The sequence below is a fragment of the Macrobrachium nipponense genome, chromosome 7 (assembly GCF_015104395.2).
Source record: "Macrobrachium nipponense isolate FS-2020 chromosome 7, ASM1510439v2, whole genome shotgun sequence".
Taxonomy (NCBI): domain Eukaryota; kingdom Metazoa; phylum Arthropoda; class Malacostraca; order Decapoda; family Palaemonidae; genus Macrobrachium; species Macrobrachium nipponense.
The window spans coordinates 84,052,380-84,078,289 of record NC_061109.1 but is presented as its reverse complement, the minus strand read 5'-3'; the positions used below and the strand labels follow the sequence as shown (position 1 = coordinate 84,078,289).

The following is a 25,910-nucleotide window of genomic DNA, read 5'->3' as shown; positions in this document are numbered from 1 at the left end:
TATTTTGAAAATACCAGCTTGTTAAAGTATATTTATAGTAACTGACAGGGTGTAAGCTCTGATAGTATAAAGCGCTATATGTAAAATGATTCCCTGGTATCGCTCATACTGTTTATACTTTGGCATCAGGCATGAATCTTGATCAGCCAGTTTGTAGCTACATATTAAGATGGGAGGAATATGTTATCTCTGACCATTTTCCAATTAGATTTAGTATATTGGCAAAAAAAAAAGATAAGACTAGTTAGTAATTAATAGCAAAATTTTCGGGAGAACGATAAAGTCTATTAAAAAGAAATACTTTTTTTTTTCTTCGTATTACTTCAGGAACGAATACGGTTCATGTGGCTCAGAAGTTACCTGTTGAATTTTCCTACCGTTATTACCTCGTTCAGGGACTTGAAAGTCCAATAAACGGAGTCTTATTAGTTAGCAAGGCAAAATTCTTTAGCTAAACGAATTTTAAAGACCGAACGAACGTTAAGTGTTGTTTCTTTTAGGATACAATCATTGCCCTAGTTGCGTGATCGGTATGGTCTTGGCCTGCCACCTCGGAGGCCGCGAGTTCGATTCTCGGGCATTCACTGAGGGGTGAGAGATGTGTATTTCTGGTGATAGAAGTTCACTCTCGACGGGGTACGGAAGTCACGTAAAGTCGAAGGTCCCGTTGTTGAATAACCACTGGTTCCTTGCAACGTGAAAACAACAAACAGTCATTGGATGACGAGTCCACACAGCCGAAGGATCACTCCTCAAATGAGAACTGACGATGGAACAGAGCGAAGTTAGAGACGTTAGACAGCCAGGTGGGAAGAGTACCGAAGCATTGGATGAGAATTGGGTGAGAAACGGAAGGCAGAGAGCAACAGTTGAATAGTTGCTGCAAAGTACCGTACGTCTAAAATTTGCTGCACAAGAAACGCCATTAGCAGTACAGTATACTAGTCTTTCACTGGGTAACCTTTTTTGTAGTTTACGTCATTGTTATGATGATGTGGAACGTGATCCGAAGAATACACGCAGTGGGTTCAAGGATGTACCCTTTATCAAACAGATATGGGGTCCAGAAAATGTGCAATTATTATTAATTTTTTTCCAGTAATGATAACATGCAGTATGCAGTACACTGTTCCCTCTCTGCTGTTAATTGGACAGTTTCTTCAGTTAAGTAGATTCTAATTACGAACACCCGAGTTCGACGGTGATTTGTAAGGTCGGAGTCGGTGTAAACTTGTAACCTCACTTGTTAGCCGAATCGATAACGTCACTGACGAGATGACGAAATTGTTATCAACTAAAAAATTTCCCTTCGGTTTTATTATATGAAAATATATTAATTCCGAGGTAGAGCGAATTAGGTCCGTCCACATGGTCGAACTTTGCTCGACGAATTCTGTTCGATGTAACGTCAGAAGTGGAGAAACACTGGTTAAGGTTCTGACTTTTCCCGCTTCTGACGTCACATCAAACAAAGTTCGTTGGGCAAAGCTCGACCGTGTGGACGGGGCTTTAGATATATTATTCATATATTTATATATGGATAGTTTCTTCATCTTATACACATACACACACACACACACACACACACACACACACACACACACACACATATATATATATATATATATATATATATATATATATATATATATATATATATATATATATATGTAGCGTCCCTTTCAGTTAGGTAGATACTGTTATATATATATATATATATATATATATATATATATATATATATGAATTATATATATATATATATATATATATATATATATATATATATATATATATATAGAGTCATGTATGTATAATATAAAGCAGTATCTATTTAACTGAAAACGGCCTAAGAGCTTCATGTGCTTTTTTGGTTTTTTGGTTGCAGAATTTGTGACTTCTTCGAAGCCAGGGGGTGGGTTTACCTAACAATATACTTCAGCTCACCGCTGGCATATTTCTCTGCCCACTCATTATTTACATTCCATATTTGCTCGCGTGATTTATGTATTTACTCGAAGTAGTTTCTGTAGAGGCGATTTTCTCAGGTGCCAGGCGTCGAAGAGGTTGCTGACAATGACTGAGTCACTTTTACAAAAATTCTCTAGAATTCCCTCATCGGAATCCACCTTCGGTGTTTGTTGTGAAAACAATCTTGTGTTTGTTTTTTCATGGGGTTGCCTGTATTTTTGGGAAAGTTCCTGACTGTCGTAAGTGATTGTGATTTTTAAAAAATGAATAACATTTCCGAAAAATTGCCCGCCGTGGGGCAAATGAAAAACATTCTCTTGTGGTGAGTCTGAGACTGATTTGCAGACAAGAAGCAAGGGAGGTTATCGGCTGGAAATAGGATATTCAGGATATTGTTTTCTTGTCTAGTTTTGTTGTTAGAGGCAGAAAAAGAACCGGGAATTATGGGAATATCTTGTGATCAGTTCCTCGTGAAAGACTTTCTTTGTATTATGTTAGAATTTCCGCCAACGTAATCTGACAATGTACTATATTATGCATACATTCAAAGTTTTACGTGAAGCTGTACTTATTCTGATTTTCTGAGATTTTCTTAAGCTGGATCCCCGTTGGCATCTCTCCAAGGTTCCTTAAATGCATATTGCTGTGTAGATCCCCATTAAAATATTTCGAAGAAGCTGACTGACGTTCAGTAACAACTATTTTACAGCACAAATTTTGCAGTACGCGTTGCCTAAGTTCTGTACTTAAGACGTTATTGGCTAGACTTTGTTACGTGTCAGGCTTGAGGTAGACTTCAGATCTCGTTCTTGGAAGTATGTCTGGTCGTACGATTAATCTCAGTGTTTGTCTCGCTTTGTCCTTCAATTCTGTAAGTTACATTCCTCCCACGGACGATTTTCTCTAACAGGTACGACGGAATTTGTATTTGTGCCTGTCCCTCTGATATACATCGCAAAGAAGTGAAAAGGTCCATAAAAAATCTTCGATGTTTGGCACAGGTGTGCAAGCTTTGATCAGAAACAGGTGCATGTTTGCTTCTGAAATCATGAAACTTTTGCAGTATTCTCAGTTTCGTGCCCATTAAAGTTTTGTACAATATATTTTGAATTTATTAATCCAATTTAAGAAAAGAAGAGATATGGAAGAGTCTAACATGCCCTATCAATCGTAAGTTGCCAACGAACTTATTTAAAGAGAGCAAAATTAATTTATCTCTCTCTCTCTCTCTCTCTCTCTCTCTCTCTCTCTCTCTCTCTCTCTCTCTCTCTCAAGCACGCATGCATTGCATACAGACGCGGCCGCTCTCATTTTACTGAGATTACCAAAGTAAAATCCATAGATAAAAGACACATTATCATTGTGCCTAGAAGTTTTTACATAGGAAAGGATTGTAAACATCACTAATTCCAAAAAAAAAACCGGCAATATTGTCGATACCAATGAAAGACGAGCCCAAGGTCAGTGGAGCTGGACCAGACAATTTTGTGGTTGTGAGAAAGTCAAGCCTATACAGGCAGCCCTTGGTAAACAGCTGCAGTATCAGTTAACGACTATCCGGTTTTACAGCTCTTTGTCTGGTGATGCTGTTAACTGGATTTTCTGTGCTGATCTCTGGTTAGCAGTGCCGATCTCTAGTTAACAGCATTGCCAATCTCTGGTTAACGGCGCCGATATTCGGTTAGTGGCGCTGTTAAGCAGGTTTTTAGCGCTGTTATCGCTGATTTTCAGTTAGCAGCATTGGCCGGAAACGGAAACCTTGCCGTTAACCGAGGCTGTCTGTACTTGAGAGTCTTGAATGATCAGTAAATCAGAGATTCATTGCCATGAAAATAGGACATTGGGTTTCATTAACCTAGACACATTTATCTTATATTGATTTATGCTTAGGTATTTCTGTGGTTTTCTGAATGTATTAAGAAAATAAGGGAAAGATGTGCGAATGCGGCACTGGCACAAGATTCATAAAGCGCCTCAGCGGCATGGTCAGTATGGTGTTGGCATGTTACCTCGGTGGCCGTGAGTTCGATTATCAGGTATTCCATTGTGGGGTGAGAGATGTGTATTTCTGGTGATAGAAGTTCACTCTCGACGTGGTTCGGGAGTCACGTAAAGCTGTTGGTCTCGTTGCTGAATAACCACTGGTTCCATGCAATGTAAAAACACCATATATATATATATATATATATATATATATATATATATATATATATATATATATATATATATATATAATATATTTCTGTGTGTTACAACTAAATATTACAAGGCATACGCAATCTTCAGGCAGCAAGACTTGAGTTCAATCATTTAGCCGACCTTTGGAGATCTGTCTTTTGGATGAGATGTAGCATGTAACGCTTCTCTTCTTGCCTGCCATACTCCTTGACCACCTTTCTGGTATGAAGGCGTCGTTTCTTCTCTCTCTCTCTCTCTCTCTCTCTCTCTCTCGTCTCTCTCTCTCTCTCTTCTCTCTCTCCTGTGACACACACACACATATATTGCTTTTTCTTACTGGAAATTATTTTCTGGTGATGTCGGCTTCACGACCATGATGTTCGTTGTCCTCTTTTTTTTTTTGTTTTTTTTTTTAATTATCAGCTGCTTGGAAGCACTGCTAATTGCTTGCATTCTTCTAAACATTTTTTTAGTCCTAGACCTCTCATCCATCCACACTTAACTATTTTTTCCCCATCCGTCTGACCCAGCTGCACATGCGTTTTGAATATTTCAGATCCCTCTGCAAGCAATTCCTCTATTACACGGCATCCTTGGATTTTTCCATTAGATTCTCGTTGTTGTCCGTTCACTTGGCCTGCCTTAGCTCGAAAGCCTTCGTGCCACCCTCTTCGCACCGAAACGTATGCTGTCGCCTACCCCTCTCTAGACTTTGAAAGGACCTCCATCTGTCGCGTCTCTTTACTTTTTTGTCACGTCTCTTTACTCTGCACGAATCAACCATCATCGGTAATGCGATTTAAATTTGTAAAAAAATATTTTCTGGTTCATTTAACGTCGTCAGTGCAAAGGTACCTGGATGTGAATTGTTGGGTCCCCAGATATTTTATCCCACACAATAATCCTGTATCAGACTTCACAGTTGGATGCAATTGGCTGTGTTCGAAAGTCCTGTCTGTTTTATTCTTGAAGTAAGTCCTTTCTTTTGTTTGTTCTAATTTTGTATTGGAGACACTGGATACGACTACGGATACTGAGACTGTAGCAGACAACCCTTTGGCATTTCTCTGAAGACTTTCAAAATCCAGGAGCGACCAGAAACTGTTCATTCTCTTCATTCCCGGAATTCCCGGTCCTTTCGCTACCTTGCTCATCTTCAGTATTTATGGAACGTATATGGTTTTTATGGTGGATTTCGTGTTAATGAAAATTAGATAGCATTTCTTTACCAGTGTCCCCTGTATGTAAAGGGTAGTGCCGTCAGTGGACTTCATTCGGTGCACTGTAGGTATTACTTAAGGTTGTTTGCAGCGTGCCTTAGGCCCCTGGCTGCAACTATTTCCATTCTTTTTACTGTCCCTCTTTTGATATTCTCTTTCTTTATCTTACTTTCCACCCTCTCGTGGCACTTGATTGCAACTGCTTTGAGGTTTTCATCCTGTTACACCTTTCAAGCTTTTTCACTGTCATTTTCCTTTCCAGCGCTGAGTGACCTCGTAGGTCCCAGTGCTTCTTGGCCTTTGGCGTTAATTCTATGTTTAATTCAATTTATCTTGTCTATTGATTATTTTATTAATTTAACATTGTTATTTAGATGCACATATTAGTGTGTATGAAGTTACATTGTCATGAAGTTGCTACATTAATAGTTCGTAATTTGCATTCCAAATAACACTGTGGCTGATTGGTTCTCTCAAAATTTCACCACTTAACATTCAGAACGACTTTTAATCTTCTCCCAAGGAAGCTCTCTCTCTCTCTCTCTCTCTCTCTCTCTCTCTCTCTCTCTCTCTCTCTCTCTCTGTCTGGTCCCATTTAGTTCCCCCCCTCCCCCTCAAGCTGTGTGATTTCTGTTCCGAGAAACGGGGTTCATAATCAGCAGAGGAGCACCTGAAATTCCTTGGCATCGTTAGCCAGGCAGTCAAAAAGATGCACCCAACCAGCTATTGATGAATTGGGTGACGACGTCGTCCAACCCTCGCGAGTGTTTTTTTTTTTTTTTTTTTTTTTTTTTTTTACGAAAATAGTTTATATTTTTAACGAAAATTATTTTTTAACGAAAATAATAAAGTTTTTTATTTTTTTTTTTGCGATCTTTTTTACGAAAAAATTTTCTTTAACGAAAATAATGAAATGGAGGCTTCGAAAGTCAGATACGAAAATAATTTTTTTTCTCAACGAAAATTACGTGTTTTTTTACGATTTTTTAACGAAAATTTTTTTCTTTTTAATAAAATAATGACGTGGAGGCTTCGAAAATCAGATACGAAAATAATGATTTTTTGCGAAAATGATCTATTTTTTTTAACGAAAATAAGTGTTTATTTACGATTTTTTTACGATTTTTTTTTTCTTTTTACAAAAATAATGTCATGGAGGCATAGAAAATAAGATACGAAAATGATTTTTTTTTACGAAAATTATTTATTTTTTTACGAAAATAACGATTATTTACGAAAAAAAAAATTTCTTTTTACGAAAATAATGAAATGGAGGCTTCGAAAATCAGATACGAAAATAACGTTTTTTAAAGGAAAATTAATAATTTTTTTTCACGAAAATAATAGTTTTTTTTACGAACCTTTTTTTTTCTTTCTTTTTACGAAAATAATGAACTGGAGGCTTCGAAAATAAAAAAAAAAACAGATTCATGGCGAAATCCTGTATGAGCGCAGAAAATAATAATGTATGTTGGTTTTTAAATTTGTTATTCTACTTTTATACTGAGTGCATTAATTCATTGATTAGCTTTTTTTTCGTTACCATGTTATTTGGTGAGCTTTGTTCAAAGGGGCTTTTGCAATGTATGCGTTACCTCGTTTTATTGACCCATGAACACCCCTACCCCCCACCCCCCAAGGAAAGTACACCATTGCAGGAACTGAGAGGATGGAAAAAAGTGTAATTTCAGCTTACAAACGGAATAATATATTCAGAACGAAATGTATGCGAAAAAAATCATTAAGGATAAAATCAAATGTGAGGGTTGTGGAAACATGAACTCCACCCACCCCTCCCTAAAAAGAAGTGTACTATTGTAGGTACTGAGAGCATGGAAATAAATGTAATGTGCGTTAACAAAAAGAACAATATTTGAGAACGAAATGGATGCGAAAGAAATCATTATGGATATAATCAAATGTGAGGGTTGTGGGAGAAGGGGCGGCGGGTGGGTGGGGAGGGGGCGGGGGAGGGGCGGGGCGTTGGTGTTAGTAACATCGAGACGTTGACAGTGGGCGGACAAACAGACCTATGGGGATGGCTGGATAGGGCTTGCAAGATTTGTCTGACAGATCGCGAAGCCGTCATCGAAGAGCAGAGAAGAAGAAGAAGAAGAGGAAGAAGAAGGGGAAGGGGAAGTAAGAAGAGGAAGAAGAAGGGGAAAGAAGAAGAAGAAGAAGATAGAAGAAGAAGAAGGGGAAGGGGTAAGAAGGGAAAGGGGAAGGGGAAGAAGGGAAGGGGAAAAAAAGGGGAAGGAAAAACTTTGTTTAATATTCCTGGGAAAGTGTACGGGAGTGAGCGTATAAATAGAGCGTGAGTGATGACTGACGGGGTTGATAGAGGTTAGGACCGCGTGCGTGGGTTCCAAGATACGAAGTCTTGAGAGACTGTTGAGGTTTCGATGTTTGTCGAAAAGAATGTGGCTCGAGGCTGAGTGCTCCTGCTGTATACATACATATGTTGGTAATACATACATAGTATATGATATATAATTAGTAGATATATATTTATGTATATATGGTATATAGAATATATGTACACACATTTATTAATGAGTTTGATCACATCACCGTGATTCACATATATACGCATTAAGCTACAAATGTCCTTTAATATCCAATTCGCTGTACCTCAGAATTAATCTATTTTCATAATATGTTAATTGAAGGGGAATTTTAAGTTGAAAATAATTTCGTCGGCTCCCGGGCGCGAACCTAGGAATCAAGAAATCAGGACGTACAGTGAAGCGTCTTTAACCACACAGCTAACATTTATATATATATATATATATATTTTTGCAAGAGCAAGACTCTGAAATCAACGGGAAATCATAAAATATGTGACAGAAAGAAGTGAAGTTAGGGGGGGGGGGGGGGGGGAGGAGGAATTGTCGACCAAAGTTCTAAACCTTAAAGCAGAGTTCGCACGAAAAAGTACGTACCAAACGCTTATCAAGATAAATTTTATATAAAAAAAAATACGTTTAAAAAGGCAGGGTTATAGCTGCGTGAAGGAGGAGCTAACATTTATATATATATATATATATATATATATATATGTATCATATATATATATATATATATATATATATAATATATATTTATATATATAGATATAGTATATATATATATATATATATATATATATATATTATATAATATATAATAGATATATATAGATATATATATATATATATCTATATATATATATAATATATTATATATATACTATATATATATATATATATATATATATATATTATATATTATATATGTTAGCTCCTCTTCACGCAGCTATAACCCTGCCTTTTTAAACGTATTTTTTTTATATATTTATTTACTTGATAAGCGTTTGGTACGTACTTTTTCGTGCGAACTCTGTTTTAAGGTTTAGAACTTTGGTCGACAATCCTCTTCCACCCCCCCCCCCCCCCCCCCCTCACCCATCCCCCCCCCCCCCCCCCCACTAACTTCACTTCTTTCTATCACATATTTTATGATTTTCCGTTGATTTCAGAGTCCTGCTCTTGCAAAAATTTTCTCCAGGCATTTCCAAGGTTCTTATTTTATATCTTTATCCACAATTACCACGCCAAGCATGTTTAAATCAGCTTGTTTATTTTGAGTTCGATACCAAAGGCACGTTCTTTCTGCGATTTTTTTTTGTCACCACTCCGCGTCCTATACGGTCAACGAGAGCGCCCCTGTGGCGTGATCGGCATTGTTTTGGCAAGCCACCTCGGTTGCCGCGAGTTCGATTCTCGGGCATTCCATTGAGGAGTCAGAGATGTGTATTTCTGGTGATAGAAGTTCTCTCTCGACGTGGTTCGGAAGTCACGTAAAGCCTTTGGTCCCGTTGCAACGTAAAAACACCGTACACACAAACAAAACAAATATACGTTCAACGACCACTGAAACGAATAGAGACAAACCATATTTCATCCGAGTAATTGCTGTCGTATACGTAGGCTAATGCCTCACACATTTCACCGTGCATTTAAACGTTTTTAAGCTCTCCAGTAGAGAACTAACCCCTTATTGGTAGTACACTCTTAGTGCTCTTCGTAATGGCATATGTATCTTCTTTATTTTATTCTGTAACATCTATGTGCCATGCAGGCCTTGGAGCGCTTCGTTTTAACCTCAAATCTAGTTAAATAGATACATTCTATAACCTTTTGATTCGAAAAGCCTTGCTCTTACCTATGCCATATTGTCTTTATTAGGTCCTTCGTTGTCATTGTGCCCACAAAGGTAATTTTGTTTTCACATACATACGTATTAAGTATGGAGCTACTTGTGATGCAATTTGGTGGTATTCGATAAGGTCTTAGTTGATCTTTTTTTATTGTGGATTTTACAGACAGAGGCATGTTTGGTTATTTATTAAGAAACGTCAGGGAGAATTGCATTTCTCGCTTTGTGTCAGGACGAGAGCATCCTACTTGGAAATATGTTCACTGTTTGCCGACATGTTGGTCATAACAAGTGACAATAAAGGCGAAGTTTCCAAGACCAACACTGTTCATAAGATTAAGTAAACTGAAGATAAGGACTGGTACGTGATCTAAGGTGATTTCACAATTCTGGCAAAGGGTGACAGATTTGTCTTATTATCTCGACAAATTTGGACGTTGTACGACTTCTGATTTAGAAGTTTATTCACTGGATATTTATGCGAAAACGCAACATCTTATTTGAACACATAGTAGTTGCTATATATATTAATATATATAATAAATATATATAATATATATTATATATATATAATACTATATATATATATATATATATATATATAATATTCTATATATATATATTTCGTATCTATTATATAGATTTATCTCTATATATATATATATATATATATATAGAAAGATAGATTGATAGAGAGGAAAAATGACTATTTACTAAATTATGAGTACATTATTTACGTGCACGTTAAGGTTCATCCATTCATCACTCCCTCAGTTGGCGTCTGGTATTCATTCAGTAAAAAACTGAAGTGTGCACACCAAACAGCAGACCAGCAGCTCAAACGTCGTACTCTGTTAAAAAAAACGTAATATTTTTGGTACAGAATTACTCCATTTCGAGAACGACGCGTTCAAGACTGGCTCACAAATAAAATAGTTAATGCTCACGCATTAACATCCGGCACCGACCGTAACGGGGGAGAAGAAGAAGAAGAAGAAGAAGAAGAAGAAGAAGAAGAAGAAGAAGAAGGCACGCGATGCAGCAGAGACATTGGAAGGCCGGCCCGACTTCTGGAGCTTTTAAATATAGGAAGTGGATGAAGTCAGTGGTCATAAACATCCCAGATACAGGTCTCCGAGAGGGGGGGACTGAGACCGTGCTAAATCGGGCCAATGATGAAATAGACTTCGCTCGCCTTAGAAATAGCCTCCGATGTTCTCGAAGGAAATTGTAACATGCACGCTAAAGAACGCCTTCAGGACACCTGGATCACTTCATACATTCTGTGAGGACTTTCAGTATTGTAACATATACGCTAAAGAACGCCTTCAGGACACTGGATCGCTTTATACATTCTGTGAGGACTTTCAGTAGGATTCTTAATGTATCGAAATAAATTTATAAACGAAAACACCGATGAATTTGCAGCAGGAAATATGTACTGCATTGAAGGGAGCCCTGTTTCCAAAGCAGACATCATAATTTAAAATCAGCTCCCTTACTGCTCAGTTTAACCTCATTCCTCGATAGTCGCTCCCCTTTCGGTATATTTCACAAATAAATTTGCGGGTCATAGAGTCTTTTACTGGTAAAAGTCAGTGAGTGATAATCAACAGCAGCATCTGATCGTCTGGGTATTTCTGGTTGTGAGACCTCAGATATTCACACGAGGTCTGTGACCGGTTTTTTAAGGGACCTCATAAAGAGAAGATGCTTGATTTTCATAACTGAGGAGGACTCATAAGGCTGTTACTCGTCATTCTGAAAAAAAGTAACTTTGAGCGAACACTCGAATAAGAATAATGAAGACAATGTAGTTAACTAATTCCTACGTAACTATAGTAAATTCACATTAGCTGTGCATATGATGTCTAGGCCCTGATTAGCTGTTGATAATCCAATTACAGGGCTGGAAACTCTCAGTCTCTCGACAGAGTTCACATGGGTAGGATCTATGTTCCACCTCTCATGAGGGATACGTCTTTCAGGAGAGGTGAACTCTCGAAAGAGACGGGCCTCGACATCAAATGCACGGCTGATGTGAATCTACCATAGCATAGAGCTCAAAGACCGATTTTATTTTCACCGATGCTGCCATATCTGCATTCTCGTGTGTGGCAGATCTCTCCAAAATAGTTGTGTGAATCCTCCCTCTTGGAATGCTACTCACTGTTCAAGAGGAAATCATTTTACCCAAGTGTTACTTCTGCTTGTATCTGTGATGAAGGTATCTTCCGAATATAGTCGACGGCTCGCTAACTGAGCTCGTGTAGTTGGTTGTACGACAATAGGGCTATCGAAGTCAACACGTTGATACCTCGTTGATCAAGTTGTCAAAGATACCGAGAGAAGTCGACGGCTGGGTAATATAACTGTCTGAGGAGCAATTTGAAGTCGTTTGCTCATAAAATGGTTATCGAGGTAGATTTGTATTCTAGCCAGAGGTGACTATAATCAAACGGAATGTTGATGAGTTTAGTGTAGATCTTATATAAATCGACATAAAATACTTTATATATATGTGTGTTTTTTGTAGGTATAGTTAGTTTTGACTTGTCGGTTAAAGTTCAAGCTTTTAATCGATGGTGGAAGTCGGAATCCGAGAACGGTTAACGAACTGATCCTACCGTCAGTTGCATATGATGTGTTAGTTGCGTGGTATGAATTTAAATGGAAAAAATAAACCAAAAAAGTTTGAATAAACAATGACTAAAGAGCTTTTGAAGCTTGTGGGGAAAATGCTCGTAGAAAACAAAAAGCCTCTCTGCCTAATATAAGAATGCAGTTCTTGTTTTCCCCAGGTAGGATGGGAATTATGCAGGGAACACCAAATCAAAGATGTTCATTGTTCACTCCAGCAGTCTGGCTCTTCTGTAATGCACCCAACTAAAGTAGATTCACATCAGCCGTGCATTTGATGTCTACGCTCCTGATTGGGTGTTGATAAGCCAATCACAGGGCTGGAGACTCTCAGTCTCTCTCGAGAGAGTTCACATGGGTAGAATCTATGTTCCACCTCTCCTGAGGGATACGTCTTTCATAAGTATCCCCCAGAAGAGGTGGAACATAGATCCTGCCTATGTGAACTCTCGAGAGAGACTGAGAGTTTCCAGTCCTGTGATTGGCTTATCAACAGCCAATCAGGAGCGTCGTAAAGCGCCTATACGTGTTTGATACTGCGTGTGCATCTTTCTTGTTCAACTTTTCATGTCACATTTTCTTTCGGGAATATTCTTTAGGAAAGAGATTCCCGGTTCATTTCCATAGACTCAGAAATATTTGGAGATATTTTACTCTAGGGAAAGGAGGAATCTTCAAACAGTGCATTCGGAAGTAATGTCTTACGCAGAACTTCTAAGTATCTTGTTTTGTCTTTTGTTGTTAACAGATAATTGCAGCCTGTCCCAGGTCCTTGTGGGCTGTAACTAAGTCCTGCCCACCGATGCACCATCTTGCTCCTTCTGCTGTTGCTAAAAGCGCCTCAGTGGCGTGGGGCTTGGCCTGCCACCTCGGTGGCCGCGAGTTCGATTTTCGGGCATTCACTTGAGGGTTCAGAGATGTGTATTTCGGTGATAGAAGTTCACTCTAGACGTGGTTCGGAAGTCACGTAAAGCCCTTGGTCCCGTTGCTGAATAACCACTGGTTCCATGCAACGTAAAAATACCATACAAACAAGCTAAAATCTAAAGAGATCTGCTCAATTCAAACATTCTCATAAACATCAAATGAAAATTGATTGTTTTCTGATTATCAGTGCTATCTTGACAAGGCAGTATATATCAGTAATATTTAGTCGTCCGCTCTGAGAGTTTTTGGACTTTTCGTGGTATCTCTTGAGCTATTGAAGCGAAGTTGGCACAAGGTTCTGTTGGGCCTAACTTCCTGCTCGCGTCTTTATTTCTGAAAAATCATTTTCAGGCTTTTGTCTGAGCTGGTTCATGTATTTTACTTATGAAACGCCCTCCCTGATTTATAAAGCGGCTTTTATGATCTATAATTCTCTTTTGCACTATATTTTGAAATTTATGCTTCTTAGGATCATTGGTTGTTCTGTTGTTGGAATGTTGATTTCTTGTGCGAATGGACGGCGTATATAGGCTGCACTGTAGGCATTACTTACGACCCATTTGACTATACCTCCGTTCATATTCTCTTTCACAATGAACTGCAAGGTTTTCCTCCTGTTACACCCTTCAAAACTTTTTATTCTCGATTTCCGTTTCAGCGCGGAATGACCTTTTGCGTAATAATAATATATATATATATATATATAATATACTATTATATACGATATATATATATATATATATATATATATATATATATATTATATATATATACATATATTATATATAAATAACATACATACACATATATATATATGTATGTATATATATATATGATATATATATATATTACATACCATACATATATATATATATATGTATATATATATATATATATACTATATGTATATATATATATAATATGTATATATATATATACATACATATATATATATATATATGTATATATATATGTATATATATATATATGTGTGTATATATATATTAATATATATATATATATATATATATATATTTTTTTTTTTTTTTTTTTTTTTTTTTGCCTGGATGCAATCAGTATCCATGGAACTTTCTTAGATTGTTTTTGCTTTTTTTTCCCCCAACAATAATAGTTGATATGCATCCCGTAGCGGGGTAGTGCCGTCAGTGCAACTCATTCGATGCAATGTAGGCATTATTTAATGTTCTTTGCAGCGTCCCTTTCATGGACCCTAGCTGCAACTACTTTCATTCCTTTTACTGTACCTCCGTTCATATTCTCTTTCTTCCATCTTACTTTCCACCCTCTCCTAACATTTGTTTCATAGTGCAACTGCCTTCAGGTTTTCCTCCTGTTGCACCTTTCTAAACTTTCACTGTCAGTTTCCGGATCAGCGCTGAATGGCCTTAGTTACCCCAGTGCTTGGGATAATACCAAAATTCGATATAAATCAAATCAAATCAAATAATTAATATTCAGCTTCTTGTCGAAAATATCATTCTTGGCCCTCCTCCTCGGGTATTTTTTCAACTTGGAACGTCCGCCTTGTAATCTCTAGTCTCTTGAGATTTCGCTTTACGAGCTGATATTCGTAAATTTAAAGGAGACTCTGCCGCTGCCTTGTGATTTTTTGCATGAAATTTTTTCCACTTATTTTACGCTTAGATTTGATTAAGGTATACGTCTTATTGTTTCGTCCGATTTGTCTGATCCTCCTCCTTTTCATTATTTACAAACTTTGGTCTACTTTCCTTTTTTCGTTTGGTTTACCAATTGACTAATTACATATTTTTGTTGTACCCCCTTGGGGTTTGCTTATAATGTGTAAAATAGAGACATTTTTTGTATTATATTTTCTTACTTATAGGTGTAAACTTGGGAATTCTCTCGGAGTTTCTGCGCTTCAGTCTTTTATTATTATTCCCTCAAACGAATTTCTGGAATAGGAGGCAAGTTTTGTTTCTTTAGCTGCTAAACCTGATAAACTTTCTCGTTTTTCTTATCAGTAGTCTTATAGCTCGTCTTTATTCACGTGGATAAGGTTATTGTCACTTTCGATCAATTGACTCTTACTTATATGAAAAAGGGAAGATGACAATTCAGTTTAACACAAAAGGGAACATGAGCACTCAATATAACACAAAATCCCTACACCTACGCTCGGCTCAATTGATTTGAGCTGTAGAGCAGCGAATCCAGATGTATGTACACCTGAATGCAGTCAGATATCTGAAGCCAAAAGCATAATGTTAAGTCTGTTTTTAAACGTAGTGACGTAAAAGTAGTATTTTTGTAAGCTTCTTATCTTGTAGCCCGTGTGTGTGTGTGTGTGTGTGTGTGTAGCCTGTGTGTGTGTGTGTGTGTTTGTGTGTGTGTGTATGTGTGTGTGGTTGGTGGTTGTAGCCTGCGTGTGTGTGTGTTTGTAGCCTGTGTGTGTGGTTGGCGTTTGTAACCTTTGTGTGTGTGTGTGTGTGTGTTTTTGTAGCCTGTGTGTATTTGGTTGGTGTTTGTAGCCTATGTGTGTCTGTGTGTGTCGGAAATCTTCAGATAATGAATCGCCTTCGTGTTATACTGGTCTTTTGTCCCTACAAATAATGGTTCGTATATTTGGAGCTATTCTTGATCTATTCTTCATAAGTAATGCCAGATTCACCCATTCGATGACGGCGAGGGTTCTCGGGGCGAAGTCAGGGAACTTGTATTTTGAGCGAGGGGCGAATCAGCCTTGCACAGTTGATTGATAAAGCGGAACCGCCATGAATCAGGGGTTACTCTGAAGATTAGGGGACGGAGGGATTGTCGTATTTTTTGCAAAAATGGCTGACAGTGTCTCATTGTTTATTCATTTTAAGAGCCGAAGCAAAAATGTATCTGCAAACCTTTTTCTTTTTTCTCATTCCTAAAGGTAGCTTTGAGGAGTGAAAGCAATGTTTATTTCATTCGCAAAATTTTTGTATGAACTGATAAATTCTTTCTCTCCTCAGGAACGTTATACGTATTTTGAGTTTTTTTTTTACAGTTAATGTTAATTGGAAGACGAAAGTTTGAAAGATGAGAAATATTAGACTGAAAATCTTCAGTAGATAGAACTAGCATCTTCAGCAAAAGTAGGTCAGTGGATTAAATGTTTCAACCGCCTACAAACTGAGATCACTTCTGGCACATGGAGGTTTCGCGTAAAAACTTTGAGTAATGATGAATTTTTACGAAGGACGAACCCTTCCTTTCAGTGGTCGCTTCTGACTCGAGAGATTCCGATATATCATGCTTTTAGGTTGAAACTCACTGACGGCGTTAAGGATTTCGAATCTGTGTTGAATTCGTTATTTGTTTGTTTGTTTGGTGTTTTCACGTTGCATGGAACCAGTCGTTATTCAGCAACGGGACCAGCGGCTTTACGTGACTCCCGAACCACGTCGAGAGTGAACTTCTATCACCAGAAATACACATCTCTAACCCCCTCAGTGGAATGCACGACACTGAGGCGCTGAATTCGTCATTAAAAGATGCATACAATATAAATGAAAATGTATCGTTACCGATCTTTTGTAGCTTTTAATATAAAAGCACTATTTAGTCTCCTTCGACCGAACTCTGTTCCAATCGCACCCAATCCCCCACGAAGTATCATGAAGCTACTTATGAAGTATTTCCTGTTCTTTAAAAGGAATGACTAGGACACTGCATCTGCCCTCATTCCATATGCTCATCTCCTGTCGGTTGCACTCTTTATTCACATGCTGTCGAAGTGAAAATACTCGATTCTTGCTACTTTGAACAGCTCTCGCCCGATGAGAGTGGCGCCAGTGAATCATGAGAAAAGAGGGGGAAGTGAACTAGTAATATATCGCCACTTCATACACATTTACGTCTGGGAAACGGTGACGGACATTTGTTTTACGAGCAGTTTTAGCCATCGAGATGAATTTGTAAGATCCTGATAGATAATTGATGACATGCTTGGGGGGAAATGCTCCACTATATTTAAACGGACTGATTCCACTTCCTTGATCTCTCTCTCTCTCTCTCTCTCTTCTCTCTCTCTCTCTCTCTCTCGCCGCTCTCTCTCTCTCTCTCTCTCTCTCTCTCTCTCTCTCTCTCTCAGTGTGGAAGAGTTTAAAAGAAAGCTGGACAAAATCATTAGGACACTGTGAATGGATAGTAAAACCTGTTACTACAGATAAGTGAGCACACGATGTCTCCTCGGATGGACTTACAAGTCTTTGAGACATCCTAATCCTTGTAACTCCTTGTATCTCTCTCACTTTTATGTTCTGTCGTGTTTTGCACTTATGTGCAATAATTTTACAGTCCGTGAGAAATGTGTGTACGGAATTTGTAATGTAATCGCACTGCGTATGTAATTTTTGGGGGTTTTCTGTTTGTGTATGCATAATATAATGCCTTCCCAGACTACTTGTGTGATTTAGACGTCTGGTATAACTGCCACTAGTGATTATACTCTCTTCCTTAATTAAATAGTCTTTTTTTCCCTTTAGCATAAGCAACCAGAGGTTGTGATTGCAGTCGCTTGAACTGGTAAATATCAGACAGGAAGACTTAAGTTAATTTGTCAAACAGAATTCGGACGAAATTCTCTGCTTCTCCATATCTGCTGGGGCCCGTCTAATGTATTCACTTGGCCCAATTTACCGCAGACTTAACTTGTGCATTATTTTTATGAGGTGTTCTGGCTCTGAGGTCCTCGAGTGGATATCTTGGGAATATGGTCTCGATAGACTAGTTTGTTTGCATCTTAGTCTCTTGATGGTTGCCTCACTTTGTCTTCCTCAAGGTCAAATTAGTGCTGCATTTCTCTTTTTCTCTTTTAAGGGGAGATGTTGAGTTAGCGTTGATTGATTATTTTCATCCTCTCCTTTTAATCTATATTTTTATAATCCTCAACCAGTCTTTCATACTTTTAACTGCAGTACATGGATGAGTTACCACCTGTGCTGTGAAGCTTTCACGGTAGCCACGTCATGTGCTTACTTAAGGTGGCCTCACACTAGACCATTTTTTCTTCAGCAGCGAGCTATTGCTGCGAGAATGGAAAACCGGGAGCTTTTTGCTCGAGATTTTTGCTTCCCAACTGGACGGGAAGCAGCCAGCATGAACCGCGAGCAACCGCATAATGTAAACAAACAAGATGGCTGCTGCTGATAGGGCGTACTCTCGGACCTTTGGCTTCTCTTCTCGTGAGCCACTCTCGAACCCACAAACGTTTTTTGTTACTCTTGCATTCACGTAAGATTCCGAAAACAAATCACTGCAGCACATCTTGCAACAGTCCGACAATTTCTGAGCGTCATGATGATATCAGCTGATCAGTTTTGTTTACTTTTTCCTACTGCTGCTCGAAACCACGAGGTCCTAGTGTGACGAAACAACACTTGCTCGCGAGCATCGGCTGGATGCTGGCCAAAACCGCGAGCAAGAAATGACTAGTGTGATACCAGCTTTAGAGTGCTCACGAGCAGGACGTCGAACCTCACTTCACATATTGTGCCATTTACCCATATTTTGCAGGCACTCTCGTGTTCCCTGATTAACTATGAAGGCCTTTCCTATGCAAGAACTCTCACGCTATTTTTTCCAACCATTCTTAGGTCTTCCAGTCCACCTTTACTCTCAGTTCTCTTGTTTTGCAAATGATTTCAAACCTTGTTACTATTGCTGCAGTGTCTCCTCACTATCTCCAGTCAGTGCCCTGTAGGGCGATAGAGCCGTCAGTGCACCTCATGCGGTGCACTGTAGGCATTACTTAAGGTTCTATGCAGCGTGCCTTCGGCCCTTAGCTGCAATCACTTTCGTTCCTTGTACTGTGCTTCCTTTCATATTCTCTTTCTTCCACCTTACTTTCCACCCTCTCCTAACACCTGATTCATAGTGCAACTGCTTTGAGGTTTTCTTCCCATTACACCTTTCAAACTTTTTACTGTTAATTTCCGTTTCAGCGCTGCATGACATCATAGGTCCCAGTGCTTGGCCTTTGGCCTAAATTCTATATTCATTCAATTCAATTCAATGTATCATATACAAACGTCGTCCATCCCACACTTCATTGACAGCTGTTTTTGCCGCACAATTTGGCACCTTCCTTTGACTTCATGCATCATTCCTACCATAAAGGTATTGAAGCAGAAGTAACATACTCTTATTTTAGGCCTACTCTGACACCAAACCAGTCATTCTCCCACATTAAGAAAATTTTCACTTCCTTATTAAAAACTTCTGTTTATATTGATTGCTCTCTATGTCTCATCTTCCACGCCGTTCAGTCTCAAAACTGATTACAGTATATTGTCTCTTTTGATTCATCATCCACAGTGTCATGTTATCACCAACGTAACGCAATATTTTATTCGAAATTCATCATATCTTTGCGTCCTTCCATTCATCAATCTCTTATTTACCTCCCCCCACCCCCTTACGTCCTCAACTGTCACTTCCTCAAGTATCATCAATCTCATTCATTGGCTGTAGATTGCATTTGCATTTGCATCTCTGCAATTGGATCTTGCATTCCGAAATCAAGTTGGTCATCAACTTTTCTCTCATCATTTACTCTCCTGTAAAACTAGTTTTTAATCTCCTGTCTTCTTATTGTTTGCATTCTTTTTCTCTTTCTGTTTGACTGCCTATGACTACATATGTGTATATGTGTGTGTCTTTTTCAGCAACATACCTTATCCTCTTATAGTGCGTTGCTTCAGATTTTCCCCGCGTGGGATAATGTCATTTGCCCCATACCTTTCTTCTCACTGGCTGTGACATACCTCAGTCAACCAGCAAGCAACGTAACGGAATTATGCTAAGGTCAACAAAAGCATGGTAGATTTTCAGGAAACCTAATTCTTCTCCTTCACCTGAGATCGATCTCGTCCATTAACGCTGGTAAGGCAAGGTTGGTAAACAAATTACATGCATACGTATCCATCTATCCAGGTTACGCGTGCCAATGCTTTATAGTTTTTTATATTAATCCATCCGGGAAATCATCTCCCTCGATCTGTTGTTGTGGTTCCCATTGGTTTGGTATAAGTCAAACGGAAGACACAAGCAACGACAAAACGGATGGTAATTGAATGTCCATGAAAATAGTGGGGTGAAGGATGTATAATTGGGTCAACTGCTTCTGTTTCATTATGTACCTTTCAAATTTAGTCGACCGTAAGGCACCCGTCGGGATTCAGAAGAGTGATCGACCATTCGTTGCTGTAAAACGTCAGAATTTTTTTTTGTATGTTGAAACAAACGTCATTGTCCATATCAGTAAAGTGGCATGGTATCTTTTTCATGTTGATAAATGACAATGGTATTTCTCCAATGATTGTACATATATCGATTCACGTCTTCAAAGGCCAAAGTTCAAGGTCATAGACTTCTGGGTGTTCAAATCCTTCTTGAGCAGCTACTTATTCATTCATTATAATGACACTTCCCAATGAGTAAGATTAACGTGTTTGGCTTGAGAAGTTGAAAGGTTAATGTTACAAACCCAGGTTACAGGTTCACTCGATGTTACTCCTAGTTGTTAATGAGCCTTAGCATAGTTAAGCTATTTGATGCCAGAGAGCTCTTGTATGTATTCCATTCACCAACGGTGTCATTGGAAAGATGATCTAGCGCTTTATCTTCCAATTGCAATTTGCTTCGTGAATGTTAGATCAGCACTTGTGAGGCTGTAGATGACATTCCGCGTAAATGTCTGTCCTTATTGAAGTACCGTACGTTGAAACGGCTCCTGAATTTTAGGAAGACGTGCCATAGGCAGCAGACATTTCCTTGGTTTGTTTGTACGGCGTTTTTACGTTGCATGGAACCAGTGGTTTTTCAGCAACGGGACCAACGTTTTACGTGACTTCCGAACCACGTCAAGAGTCAACTTCTATCACCAGAATTACACATCTCTAACCCCTCAGCGGAATGCCCGAGAATCAAACTCGCGGCCACCGAGGTGGTACGCCAACACCATACCGACCACGCCACTGAGGCGCTAGCGGCTAGACATTTCCTTGGATCTCTGTCTGCGCGCTGGACTTTCATCGCTGGATGACTTTGGTCGACATGCAACTGGCAGTAAGTGTTCCCCGTTATTCCTCATTATCATGTTTTAGAATGTTGTCTATGATTGGTTTAGCTTGGGGTACCGGTAATAAGAAGTTTGGTTGTCCATCTTCGTTGGCGAACACTTGAATATGGCCTGTGAATTATTTATTTTAACGTGCAGAAGGGATAGTTATAATCACTAAAGTTCGTCATAACTTACCAGATTGAGGGCAGTGGCAGCATATGATTGGAGCTCGCTAAAGTTATGATAGTGAGAGATATTGGCTTGTAGAAAGCTGCACCATAACTGGATCATGCCCATGACATTGCACGCTGGAATACGGTTATTTAGCTCTTTAGGTCCATGTACAGAAGACTGTACTTAATGGATATTTTTCTTGCAAAGACTAACGCGGCAAGAAACATGACATCTAAGCCAAATGAGTTGAAAAACAGGGAGTAGGAAAATACTACTGGATTCTAAGTATTAGTAAGTAATACCCTCTATTCTTACAGAAGAAAGTGTATAGAACTCAAGGAAACGTGATCGGTATGGTCTTGGCCTGCCACCTCTGTGGTCGCGAGTTCGATTCTTGGTCATTCCATTGAGGAGTGAGAGATGTGTGTTTCTGGCGATAGAAGTTCACTCTCGACGTGGTTCGGAAGTCACGTAAAGCCGTTGGTCCCGTTGCTGAATAACCACTGGTTCCATGCAACGTAAAAGCACCATACAAACAAACAAACAAACTCAAGGAAACCGTTAGTGGGGAGGGAATTCATTCCACAGTTTGGTGGAAGACGAAAAGGAATGAAGCCATCCATGGAAGGAGTTGATAGTAAGGATTTTGAATAGGACGAATTGTCTAAAGTCAGTTCAGCCAAGAAGGGAATAGAAATAATATTCAAAATTGGGGTGGTTTCGACTATTTTTCCCTGGTTTGGACTGTTCCCATTAACAAGTTTTTTTCTTAGCCCTAGTTTGGTGTTCTACACAAGACTTAACAATGTAGATGTGAATTAATAACGAACAGGTAAAAATGATCTTGGCTAAAAGGTTTTTACCACAGCAAATTGAAAATATTCTGTCGCCAAAACAAAAAAAATATTCCTGTTAGTGGAACAATTGATTCCTTTTTTCTCGATTGACTTTGTTTTAACAAATATGGTTGTCACCGAGTCATAAAAAAAATTCTTAACTTAGTTAACTAATTTTCGAACTTTTTATTTTGAATGTGCGATCTTATACACAACTTTAAGGACACTAGAAATATGCGATTTTTAATGAGTCCTTTACATTGTGTGGCAAGAATATGAGTGTCATTTATTTTTTTTAATGCTTTATCTGTAGTTATCTTCATGGGAGCATATACGCTTTTGTTTTTCTTGGGCGAAGAGAGATTTAGAAACCATATGTGAAGTCGTCAGTCTTCACACCTTTACTTAATTAAGCAGCCTTTGGCTAAAGTGATCCAGATCGTTATACAAACTTCCAGGTAACTCCTGTTTTGAAACGTATTTTGTAATTTAGTTAGTACTGTTGACAAGACTTTTTTTTCTGGAAAATGATGTAGCAGCACCAAGATGAGCAGTGTATTAATCCTTCAGTGTATATTCTAAAGGAAAAAGCTTTCTCCCCTGTCAGTTGGAAATACGCTTGATTCCTGTAACACTGCACGAGCTGGGTTGTCATGGTATTAACCTCGCTAATAATAATATCCCCAGATTACATTCTTCGTCTCCGCTTCGATTTGAAAGTCAACCTTCAAACGGATAGATCCTTGGCTACAGAACGACATCAGATGGTCAGAGCGGAGCCTCTAGCGTGTTGTGCGTTTTCAGAACCTGCGTCCCTTTCATAAAGATGCAGTTAGCGCCTCAGTGGCGTAATCGGTATGGTCTTGGCCAACCACCTCGGTGGCCGCGAGTTCGATTCTTGGGCATTCCACTGAGGCGTCAGAGATTTATGTATTTCTGGTGATAGAAGTTCACACTCGACGTGGTTCGGAAGTCACGTAAAGCCGTTGGTCCCGTTGCTGAATAACCACTGGTTCCATGCAACGTAAAAACACCATACAAACAAACAAACAAAGATGCAGTTTTTCGTCATTCCTAAAATTAACTCTTTCCCCTCCATCACTAAGTCAAATCGTGCCAAGTGAGGGGCGAAGGAAATAGCACATGGGGGCCCCCAGAGGTTAGGGCCTCAATATTTATCATCGGGAGATATTTATCGATTTCTCGGTGCTTTTGGTTCATCGCCAACTCTTTACTCTTGTATGCTACCCCTTTCTCTCTTTCTTATTTTAGGAAAGTCTTAAATGTTTCTGAAAGTAATTAGACTTGCTTGTAGGTGCCTTGAACACATTTCTTTCCCCAATTTTGCATTCGGAATCATTGAAAGCTTTCTTGGTTTTGTACTCAAGTGTTTACCTTTCGGGGTTCTTATTGTCTCACATATATATGTGTGTATATATATATATATATATATATATATATATATATATAGATATATATATGTATCTAATATATGTATATATATATACATATATATACTATACTATTATATATATATATATATGTATATAATATATGTGATTTAAGCAGTTTTTCTCTGCAAATTCCTTCTAATAAGTAAGTAGTTTTGTGAATGATGAATTCTCCAGAAAATCTGTCAGTAATGTCTCGATAGACATACATGAGATGGATAATGAATTACAGATGTTCCCAGCCATGCATTTATTAATACAATATATTCCATATATAGATCCATACATACAGAGACATTTGTAGTACACAAGGAACTAAGGTTTATTAATGTGTTGTCTTTGCTAACCTAACCAAAAGAGCAGGAAAATCAAGATAATCCACACATTAGAATCTCTCCCTTGTCTGCTAGAAAAATTGATGAACGTCTCAACAAATACATTTAGAAAAGGAAAAAAAGACACAGTGAAAGGATTCAAGTAAACGTTTAACAGCAACACGTTATTGAGGGAGGGTTCCAATTCAAGTAAACGTTTCCCTCGTATTCTCAAGTCCTCCTCCTCGACGGATTATTTTTGTTGTTGGAAAATGAAGCGTTCTCACCTGTAGACCTTCGGTCGCGCGAGACGGATAGAAAGTATTATTTGCAAGAGAGACGGAAGTGGATGGAGTCGTTTAAGTCCCCCCCGTTGAAAGAGATCATCGTCGTCGTCTGGAAGCAATGCGTTTCAGTCGCGGGTTGATTATTGGCTGGTTCAGGAGGAACCCCAAGAGCTAAGCTTGATTGGGAAAGAAAATGAAAGACTAGTCGACCCTTTCGTTCCGTTGGGGCTGTTGATGTTGTTCTCGTGTGTGTGTCTGACTTATTTTCTTCATTTTTATGACGTTTCCCAAGTCTCCCGCGGTTCGGAAGAATGAAGGCGTGTTTTGCCTCTCCTTTCTTCCTTTCGGGAGAAGAGGAATTCAAGGGCGACGGATCCTGACACAATCGTTCCCCGTGAAACGTCGCTCTTCTCCTTGTTGTACTACAAGAATCCTGGGACTTAATGTTATGATCCTTATACAAAGGCGCAACAAACAAAAAAATGAAAGTGGGAAAGAAAAGGAAGGAGACGGGAAAAGTTGAACGGATGGAGGACGTCGAGGGGGCCAAGTGAAGTTATGTCTGGCAGTAGTGTAATGTAATGAGGGGGGATCGGTAATGGATACAAAAGGAGTATTTAGGTATTTTTAACCGCCGATCTCTCGTTAGCAGTCGTTGGGAGTTGTCGATGTCATCACAATTACTGCTGCTGTTGCATCATTCTGCCGAAGGCGCCACCGAAAGGCTGTCGAGGGAGAAAGGGAAAGTTACTTTTGGAAAATGAAATGAAATATAATACATGCATATATATACATTCACAAATTTATAAACTGTGCCATATTTAATCAGACCATACCACGCAAGTCAGTAGGCTCAAAAAAAAAAAAAAAAAAAAAAAAACAATAACTATGCTAAGAAACGAAGATGGAGACAAACAGCAGAGAGATAGTGTGTGAGAGAGTAGAAAGGAATCTAAAAGAATACTTACTCTATTTGTCACTAACTTCGTACACTTAGATCTGCGAAAATAGAGGTTAAAAAAAAAGAAAATTAGGAAGTAGACTAAAAATTAATTTATGCCTACAGTGCTTTTACTAGAACGATTTTATCACATGTGCAGAGAGAGGGAGAACGGGTAGCAGACGTTTGAGACCGGAAGTATAAATGTGTCTAGACTGCGAGGAGGCAAAAAGCTGTCCTCTGACTACGTAGCTTGTGATTTTATTTGATGTGTCACTTTTTACAATCCGGGAACTTGTATATTTACAATATGTCAGAGTCAGTGAAAGAGAAAGAATGTTCATGCATTATAATCAATCACTCGGTTAGTTTGTAAAGACAGGCTGCAAGAACAAAAGAACCACGAAGGTAGCCAGCCAAGCTTAGTCACCGCATGGAACCACTCCACAAGAGCTCTTAGGTCAGCTTTGGTTATTTTGGGAGTCCGTTTATCTTCTGGCTAGAAAAGTCAGATGGTGGTTATCAAATGTGATTGTCAGCGTATGCATAGCCTTATGCAGAATTGGATTAAGATTTGATTACGTAATTTAGAAGGAGACATTGATTGCTTTTTAGTCACGATTATTAGTTAATTTTGGATTTTGACGGAAGAAATTAATGAATATATGCCATAGTTAAATCAATGAATATATTCCATA

At 38.6% G+C, this 25,910-nt stretch overlaps 2 protein-coding genes across 51 annotated transcripts in view; one reads left to right on the top strand and one right to left on the bottom strand.

The window, feature by feature from the left end:
- The window catches only part of LOC135216966 (E3 ubiquitin-protein ligase synoviolin-like), a 313,218-nt gene that overhangs the window by 9,356 nt on the left and 277,952 nt on the right, over positions 1-25,910 (top strand). The window lies entirely within an intron of this gene.
- LOC135217061 (myosin heavy chain, muscle-like) overlaps positions 23,907-25,910 on the bottom strand; it is a 48,073-nt gene continuing 46,069 nt past the window's right edge. For 48 of the 50 annotated variants that reach the window (XM_064252696.1, XM_064252718.1, XM_064252714.1 and 45 more), the window contains exon 23: positions 23,907-24,997. In XM_064252696.1, coding sequence (XP_064108766.1) covers positions 24,953-24,997 — 45 coding nt within the window. In that variant the 3' untranslated portion in view covers positions 23,907-24,952. Of the gene's footprint in view, positions 24,998-25,240; positions 25,272-25,910 lie in introns of all 50 variants that reach the window. The other 2 variants (XM_064252738.1, XM_064252740.1) reach the window with 1 other exon arrangement.